This window comes from Phoenix dactylifera, chromosome 6, assembly GCF_051530095.1.
Source record: "Phoenix dactylifera cultivar Ajwa chromosome 6, Ajwa_hap1_PhDact_Kaust_v1.1, whole genome shotgun sequence".
Classification (NCBI taxonomy): Eukaryota; Viridiplantae; Streptophyta; class Magnoliopsida; order Arecales; family Arecaceae; genus Phoenix; species Phoenix dactylifera.
Genome location: NC_143195.1, coordinates 38,337,189 through 38,346,833, shown reverse-complemented (window position 1 = coordinate 38,346,833; position 9,645 = coordinate 38,337,189). Strand labels below are relative to the sequence as shown.

Here is a 9,645-nt window from a genome sequence, read left to right as displayed (position 1 = left end):
AACATAAAACGAATTCTAGCATCCAAACCACCGATCCAAATTAAAAATGCAGCGAAATCAAAACGAAGAATCCAGAAACTTTTCGATCAATAATTCAAACGACTATATTGAAAGCATCTTCTTCAGAATGCCTAAACTAGATACCAAAATCCCTTCAAAAGATCCAACACACAAACATAGCGGGAGAGAGAGGAAGAGACAAAATTCCAGTGATGATAGACCTGGTGTTTCACTCGGAGGGGATCTCGACGTCACCGTCGGAGATCTCCTGCTGCATATCCTTGGGGTCCTTGCCATCGACGGTGCAGCCGACGGAGACGCAGGTGCCAAGTATCTCCTTGACAGTACCGGCGAGATCCTTGGCCATGGATCTCGGGCGCATCACGCAGGCGATCTCGATGACGTCCTCGAGGGAGATGTTGCCGTTGTGCTTGATGTCCTTGGTCTTCTTGCGGTCGCGCTCCGGCTCCTTGAGGGCCTTGATCACCAGGGCGGTGGCCGAGGGCACCACCGACACCTTGGCCTGGCGGTTCTCGACGGTGAGCTTGACGGTGACGCGGAGGCCCTTCCACTCCTTGGCCGTCTCCTTGGCGATGTCCTCTCCGACCTTCTTGGGGGAGAGACCAATGGGACCGACCTTGGGGGCCAGGGAGCTCGCCGCCCCGACCTCACCGCCAGTCACGCGGACGTAAACGTCGACGACCTGGGAGGGATCAAACTTGGGCGGCATTGCAGCTCCTCTGTGCTAACCGTGCTAAGGTTAGGGTTGCGGGAAACAAAAAAACGAGGGAAGGAGCGGCAAAAAGAGGCTAGGGTTTCGTTATATATAGCTGGGGTTTATGCCTATGTGGTATACTGATCCACTGGTGCATGATTTATGTATGCGCGTCCGGCTTTCCAAAGATTATCCACACACCCTGGCTGGTTGATTTTCGATCGGACCTTTATTAGTACCGAGATAAGAGTTGATGAGTGCTGAATGCAAGCCGTATTATTCTTAAAAAAAACTCAGCCATGGTGATCGAGTGGTCCAGGGTCGGAGCGTGCTGCCAGTGGGATACGGCTAATCTACGACATTCGTAATCTTTTTGATGAGTGTGCCTTTCATCGGATTGTTTAGGTTTACAAAGAGACAAATAGTGCTGCAGATTGGTTGTCATCCTTTGCAGCTCATGTTCTAGAGATTTCATTTGGTAGAACCACGTCTCTGTCCTGTCTCCTTTCTATTTGTTCCTCTTTTCTGACTTTATGGGCTGTACCCATACTCATTGTGTGTGAGTCGCTGGTGTACTAAAAAAAAAAAAAAAATATCCACGCGCCTATTGTAACAAAGTAAATTTATTTTTTTTTTAAAAAAAAAACTCTGCCTCTAAATTTAGAGCAAACTCTATAAATACTAATTTCCTGAGGTTTCAAAAATGGAGAGCACCATCAAGATTACGCCTGTTTGGAAATATCTTACAGTAATCAGGCCTCTCGGCCCATTAGTTCACAGCTTTTATTTGTTTTTGTAGGAAAAGTAAAAGACTTCACTACAAAACTCTCTTAGCATCTAGTCTAATCAAAGAGACAAGATCAAAGGGAAACTATAATTCCAGACTGCTTGTGAGTGCTCCACACTTGCATTATTGTCCGAAAAATCAGTAACCTGATTTGCTTTTAGGCAGTCTAAAGCCCACAATCTTCTTAAGGTCTATGCAAGTCCTAGTCTGTATTCCAGCCTGTGGGTCTGTTGGTCTGCACGAAGAAAAAAAGAACAATAGTCCTACAAGATTCTGGGTGCAGAGGTGTTGGATTAATATGGATCATATCCTATAAATCAAGTAGGAAATCCATCCCAGTTCTATTACATTTCTCCAATCAAACCCTTATTGTTGCATTTATCCTCTGATTTCGAGGAAGCAGAGCATTGCAAGACAATAGGGCCCCTCTTAACTGCAATTTCCTCGCAACAAATAATGTGATGAGCTATTTTAGATTAGCTAACAAATATTAGAGGCATTGCAGTTCAAATGTTTTGATTATGAGACTGGATATCAGATAGACACCTGTGGATCAACACCTATGGCTCCTTCCATCTTTTGCCCCCCAGGGGCTGGTGCTGAATATTTCATTGCATATGACGACAAGCCATGGCTTGATGCGAGTGGTAGAGAAATCCTATGCCAAATGCTTTGCTAGCCCAGGCTTGATAGCATGCGGCTAGATTGGATTGCTTAGCTTACTTATCAAACGCAACCTCATGGCTGATTTACATGCTTGCGTGGAATCATTGAGAAGCATATATACTTGATATCTGCGAGTGTAAAAGTTACGCCCAGTAAAGTTTTAGGCAAACCATTTATCTTGCTGATAGACATCATGTTATGTTAAGGGGTGCGACATCATGTAGATATAAAATCTCCTATAGCGTTTATTTATAGAGAACCTCACTAAAAAACCTCTCGTGACACTGTCCCGGAAGAATGCTGAAAGGGCTGCTCTTTTTTTCCATCGCAATGGACGGAAAGAAAAGGGACAATTTGTGAGGAGAGCCTTTGGTGGAAGAAAAATGTTCCAAAGAAGCTTTCATTCTAGAGTTCTAGCTCTATAACGATTGAAAGGTGGTGGCACAGCTCATTTTGCCGTACTTAGTCTTGGTACTCGATCTATGTAAGGTGACTGACGTGGAGCTGTGAAATGCCACATATGTTTGAAAATTTGAGATTGCTCTGATGCATGATGTATCTTGAAAGGTTCTGCGTCTTGTAGTGATTGAATTTTCCAAACCACCTCATTCTCCTTCCGCATTCAGAATTTTAAAAATAAAATCAAAAAATCTATTGAGATTCAAGATTTTGTCAAGTTGGCTCTCAAAAGCTTTTTCTTAAACAAGTGTACCGCAGTAAGAGATAAAAATCCACCGTCAAGTTCTGATAATGATGGCAATAAGAGATAAATATCTAAAAATAATTTTAGAATGCACGGCTCGAATCACATAGGAAAAAAAAAAAATTGCTGGCTATATATAAATATATACGTAGCCTAGTCTATAATCATATAATCATGCTGTTTGTACTAGCCCAATTCATGTATATATAAGATTTTTAATCCAATCATCCAAACAGACACTTAAAGGACAGGATGTGTACATTGTCATCCTGATTCACCGTGCATTACCGGGACGTGTTTCAAGATTCAATAGATTTTCGAGAAATGAAAAGGTGGAAAGTTTTTTTTTTTTGCATATTTTTTTAACTTTTTTCGATGTGATCTATCGTGTTTTTAGATCACTTGAAAGAATGCCGAGGTTCTTTATAATTTGCCAAGTAACCAAATATTAAAAAAAAATAAATAGAAGTAAATCATGCACCAAAAGTATGAACAAAAGAAAAAGGAAGAGGAATAAATCAATCTCTACTTAATATGCATTCATACAATATTGATGCATCTAATATATAAGATAGAGAATACTAAAATAAAATAAGGTGGGCACCAAACGAAATTAAATTAGAAAAAGGAAAATGTGTAAGCCTTCATTCTGTCTGATTTGAAGCATATTTGATATACGAATACTGAGATATGTTCTAAAACAGGTTAAGTCTCCACTCTAGAAAAGAATCCTAATGCTAGGATAAGGACTGAAGCATTAGGAATTGTTGCTACCTCTAATGAAAGATGAAGTTATTTCCGTACAGTAGCTAACTCCCTTGGTGACCGTCAGCGGTTTCGTGTACGATTAACTTCTATTTTGCCCAAATAGCTTCCTTTGAGAAGTTAGTTTGTCAAAAAAAAAGCATAAAAATTAATTTTTATAGGAGAGGCAAACTTTACAATCAAAAATTAATCGGCTATCAACCAACTATAGAAAAAAAGTCAAAAATATGAGACTGATGAAGATCTAATTAATTAATTTGTAGTTGATACTTAGAAGGGTTATGTTTGGCTACTTGTCGATCATGCAAGATACCTTGCATGGTTGATGATCTATATTTGGCCACTCATCTCTCGTATAAAATCACCAATGAATTAGGTATGAAACAAAGTCAGACACGAAACTGCAATGGTTTTGTATCCAGGTTCAGTAAAACCTGGGCCTAATCAAAGTCGCTAGCACCTTTATCCCAAACCCAATCCAACCAAGGCTCCACCTAGTTGGGTGCATGGTTAAAGTTGGGCCTAGCGGGCAAACTCGGCCCTTGGATACTTACATTTTTGGGCCAGACCCAACATTAACTATTGCAATCCAAAGAGCTATATGTTTAAAGGTTATCTCATCCATTTTCTCAATTCAGAATAAGAATCCGGCAAGCAATCCTTCGCCGCAAGATGAACCCTACAATTACGTCCTTGAAGACCAACTCCATCTTCATCATGTCAGGCCAATACTCCTACATGTTCATAACCAGTGGCGAGTTATATGCATCTATTCTATTTAGCCTAATAAGATAAGATGTGAATTTGTTTATCATGTGAATGAAGCATCGAGGAAGGTGGCGAACTGCAAATCAACTCGCACATATATAAAAGAAGATCACAAACAGATATAAAATTCGATCACCGATCATGTTTCCCACATTCGATACCTTCTTGTCGCAGAGCAGCATGTCCAAATTGGTCGCTCCTCTCATCTGTTTTGGAATTTGCGTAGGTTAGTGTAAAAGGAGAATCTTGCTTTGTTATTAACTAAACGATCTCTTGGGCCTCTTCTGCTTTCCTTCATGATTTGGCGAGCATGCCAGCTATCATCTCTTAAAGTACGAGATAAAAAGATCAGAAGGGGAGGACTGGAGGAGGATAACCTTGAAGCTCACTCCAGTATTATTGCTTACCCGGAGCTGACAAATGGAAGAAAGCCAAATCGGCTTCGTGAGCCGGTGCACGGATCTCGGTCATTAAAGATAATGTTCCAATTGGATTACTTTGAGGGGAGGGGCATTCCCAATGGCTTCTTTACCCATGCGTACACTTAAAAATGACTTCGCTTTACGGAAGTCTAAGCCTTCTTCAAACGAGTCACAAAAATCCTTCACAGCTTGTTTACTACATAAGCGTAAGGTGATCCCATTACTGTAAGATTGGGATGGAAAGAACCAAATTATTGAAATAAATCTATGCTCGGTGAGGATGAGCTTGAAGATAAAATAATTTCTTCTGTCATATGTTCTCGATTGATGCAGCCTTGGATGCTTCAATTGTTAATTTGAGATGATTAGCACTTGACACAATGAAACACAAATAACAGCTTATAGCACCACCTCAGGTCTTCGGCTCGAATCGGGCAATTTGATTGAAATAAATATACAGTTGCAAGTAACAAAGCAATAAACATCGTGGTCTATTAGAAAAGAAATCAAGTTTAACTTCATCGTAGTCTATTTTCCTTTCACTTTATATTTGAGTGGTTTTGCTTCTCAAAGGCCAGCGTATCATGTCTAACGTAATTAAGTATGCAAATCACCACATAGTATTTAGCACTGCTGTCTTAAATCTTTGTTTTGCTAAAGTAGATTGAAGTTATATATAATGTTGCATGCGAACTAAAATAATGTAAGATTTTTTGATGACACCATATCTGGAACTTTACTTCACTATGAAGTGAAAACAATGAAAAAAATCTTTCGATTACCTATATGCCACCTGCCATGTAGATATTGATTTCATTATGACACCTGTGTATTCTTTTAGGATGTAAATGAGTTGGTGATTTTTTTTTTTTTTTTGATGTAAACGAGTGTGCAATGTCTAATATAACACCATACATTTAGATTAAAATATTCCAAAAGAAATAATAAAAAATCATGTATGTTTTTTAATAATTTTTTTAGAAGAAAACTATCAATTCAAATTTTCCTAACACTCCAGCAGCAACTTTAGCATCCACCGACCCCAAGAGAAGAAAAATTTTGTATGCTCCTGCCTCTCCTATCTTAGAACACAATAAAACAAAGTGGAGAATTGTTTACAAGTGTGACCAGATACATGAATCTTGCTACAATAGAACTGAACAATATTTGAATCCAACATTTGCTTAAGATTTAGCGATCAAATTAGAAACGTCAGACAATAAAAGACAATTCACACACCATCCCAAAATTTTAGTGATTCTTTCCTTGTTGGACTGCTTGGTAAGCTCGCGGTCATTTATAGTTACAAGTAAAACTTCTATAATGCACTAACCTTGGTCAGAACTTGCTTGTCACAATTCTCATGTCATCATCCATAACATTTAATATCCCAACTACTATGCTAGAAAAATGCAAAGAAATTGAAAAGTACTTGGATCAACGCGTGTTACTCATGTTTCATAATATAACTAGGTCAGTTCATAAAAAGATATATTCTCCATGGTGAACACATGCTTCATCTAGAGGCTTTCTTCTAACTCAATCACATCAAAGGCACTGTCATGACTCTGGTTCGCATATATTGCTAGCTCGAGATGCACAGCATGCAAGTGCATCATCTAGAGGCGTTCTTTTAACCTAATCACATCAAAGATTTTGATACTTTGGTGGCCATGCATTGCCAGCTCAAGATGCACAACATGCAACATTCTTTTTTGACTACATGTGAACAACTTTCTAACATTTTGTTTTGCACAAAACTGTACTATGCTCTGGATGGTAAATTCCTCTTTCATTTAGGAAAGATTTTAACTTCAAATCTGGGACGTATTTCAATGTTTAGTTTGTCTAATCGTAAAATTTTAATGCCCGGATGTCGTCGACCAAATTCTAATGGCACAAGTTTTCATCTAATTCTTCTTTGTTAAGAACCACTGAAAGGTCTGCCCATCTACTCTTGCCAATAGACAACCTCAATCTACTTAAGCTATAAAAATTCTCAGTAACAAATGTTTAAGAGGATTTAAACTTGCTTTCTCTATGCCTTTGCATCACATATACCAAATTTAGAGTCAATTTCACCTTTTCTTTATGTGAAAAAAAAGTACTGCTTTGCATACCAAAAATAATTCTCCTGAAGTTAGCCCATTTTAGACAAAACAACTCAAGGAATAATTAGGATGGCATGTTCAACATGCATTAACCGTGAGACGACATGATAACTTGAGTGGGAATAGATATTCGAACTTTCTATTTAACCATAAGGTTTTTTTTTGGGCTAGGAATGTTGTAAACATGGCACTCGATTAATAAATATTTGTGATAATTTTTTTATTATCTCAACGAAAACAAACTATTAGGTCGTGAAAGATTGGTAACTTACATGTTGAAACAATCTAATATTAAACATGGGTTTTGATGTCAAAAAATCATATTAAAAGAAATAAGAGAAAAATAAGAAAATTGTAGAGCGACATGCTTCTTGCGTCCGCCGATATAACCAGAAGCCGAGATTTTAAGCAGACATATCAAATCGGTGCTGGGGGGACTTACCCGGAAACAAACGGTAATCGGACCCATTTGAACATCCTGGCCGAAACCAACCCCACGACTTCGAGGGTCTCGTCTTGGGTTTGCAGTCGTCCGGTGCGAATAGCTCTCTCTGCTCGAGTTCCACAGCTAGGGGGTGCATGTCCCTCCCCTCTACGGACACATCCACCCTGCACTCCCTCACGTGCACAACAACCAGTGACATCCTGACACGTCACCCGGTTTAATTTCTCAAGGGCCTTCGTACGATTCGTGGGACCCACACTTGTGTCCCCTCTCCCCCTTATCGAACGGCTCGCTGCCTCTCCTCTCTCTCCTCTCCGGGTAGGCCCTACTTCACGTGCCCTCGAGCCCTCGAGGCCGTCCGCCACGTGTCACTCGCCCGGCCTGAGCAACGCGCATCTCGTTCTCGTCATCCCGGCGGGGCCCACTTGCCCCCCTCTCTCTAATTACCACGGCAAAATGACGCAGCTGCCCTTCCCCTCCTTCCTTGTCGTTATCGATACGCCACGTCACCATCCATCCCCTCCGTCCGAGAGAACAAGAGATCATCCTCATCAACGGTCGAGATCATGATACGAATTCATTGACGACGCCCTTGTTAAGATGTTCGAGCGGATCGCTTTAGCAAACTCCTATCCATCCAACATGAGAAAATCTATTAATTCGTTAATTTTTAACTCGACTTACTCCTCTCATGGACAAGGATAAGATTCTACAAGCTGCACCAATACTTCGCTGTCCCAAGAGCTGTTCATGGGCATATAAGAATAGCCTCGCAGCTTTACTCTCTTGACATAATAATGAATACGCAACGGTAAAGTAATGCAGTCATTTGCAAGTCGATGTAAAGAAGAGATGCGGTTTGTAACAGCGTCTAAACGTAACCCGCGGAGCACCAGATATGGGCTTCACGTTGAAGCCAGCAAGGCGCGTGTAGATGAATAAATGCGAATAAGAGGAGAATCGGGAGAGAGAAGAGGCTTATCCACATCGCTGCAGCCCGCTCCTTCCCTCTATAAAAGCCCCTCCCCGAGCACCGTCATTTGGAAGAAACAAAACCCCGGCAGCACCACCTCCTTAATTACATCCTACCCCTTCATCGTTTTCTCCCGCTGGCTTCCGGTACCGCTCAAGCCCTCCGATGGAAAAGAGAGAGTGAGAACTTGGTTGAAGAGGAAAATAAATAATTTTTTTAATAAAAAGTAGAGAGAAAAAGGAGGGGGGAGGGCGTTTTCTAGAGGGGAGAAACAGAGAAACGGAAAAGAAGGGGGGGGGGGGGGGGGAAATGGCAGGGCGGAGCCAGAACGCATACCGGCTCTTCACGCCGGTGACCGGGCCCGAGCCCACGGGGCTGGCCTCGGACGATTTGGACGAGGCCGACGTCTGGGGGTGCGCCCTCGAGCCCAGATCAGCCGAGCACCGCAAGCCGGTCCCCGCCGCCCGGTCCGGGAGGAAGAAAGCGGAGATCCGCGACCGGGTCACCGCGCCTGCGTCGCTGCCGGTGAACATCCCGGACTGGTCCAAGATACTGCGAGAGGAGCACAGAGGCAACAGCAGCAGCAGTAGCAGGAGAGATTTCGAGGACGACGCCGACGACGAGGGGGTGGGCGGCGGGCCGGTGATCCCACCGCACGAGCTGCTGTGGCGGAGCCGGGGCGCCTCGTTCTCGGTCCACGAGGGGATAGGCCGGACCCTCAAGGGCCGGGACCTGAGCCGGGTCCGGAACGCCGTCTGGGAGAAGATCGGCTTCCAAGACTGACCGAATCGATTTCTTCATTTTAGCATGAAAGGAAAGAAGAGGATTTTGAAACCATATATGGATATGGATATGGACATATATGGATATGGATATGGAAGAATATATGGAATTTTTTCCATATACTCTCTCTCTCTCTCTCTCTCTCTCTCTCTCTCTCTCTCTCTCTTGCAGACATGGGTTCTGATTTCTGACTTAATTCAGGGGATTGTATTTTGTTCTCTCTAATGGAAATTCCGTGCTGGAATGACCGCACTCTTCTTTTTCATAATTTGATTTGATTATTATTATTATTTATAGGTGCTTACCTCTTCTGTAGAGGGGAGAAAGAGAAAAAAGAAAAGAGGCATTTTGGTGATTACTTTTTCATTCTTGAACACATACAGGCTTAATTTTATAAAAACGATGTGGAATAATAAGTTTAATCTGCTGTCGCGTGGACTTGGGAATTTTCAAGAGAACCGTAGAACGAAAGGATCTTGGGGAGAGGTATAAGGAAAAGGGGGATGG

General features: G+C 41.7%; 1 protein-coding gene and 1 pseudogene across 1 annotated transcript; one reads left to right on the top strand and one right to left on the bottom strand.

The window, feature by feature from the left end:
* Positions 1–229: 229 nt before the first annotated feature.
* Positions 230–730, bottom strand: LOC103703965 (large ribosomal subunit protein uL11x pseudogene; annotated as a pseudogene).
* Positions 731–5,691: 4,961 nt separating this feature from the next.
* Positions 5,692–9,406, top strand: LOC103703964 (protein S40-4). The gene has a single exon (XM_088724155.2). The coding sequence runs from the start codon at positions 8,665–8,667 to the stop codon at positions 9,136–9,138; it is 474 nt and encodes a 157-aa protein (XP_088580281.1). The 5' UTR covers positions 5,692–8,664; the 3' UTR covers positions 9,139–9,406.
* Positions 9,407–9,645: the final 239 nt, after the last annotated feature.

Bases quoted from the DNA above. Each gene is read 5' to 3' on its own strand.
- LOC103703964 (XM_088724155.2), top strand. From the start codon at position 8,665: ATGGCAGGGCGGAGCCAGAACGCATACCGGCTCTTCACGCCGGTGACC.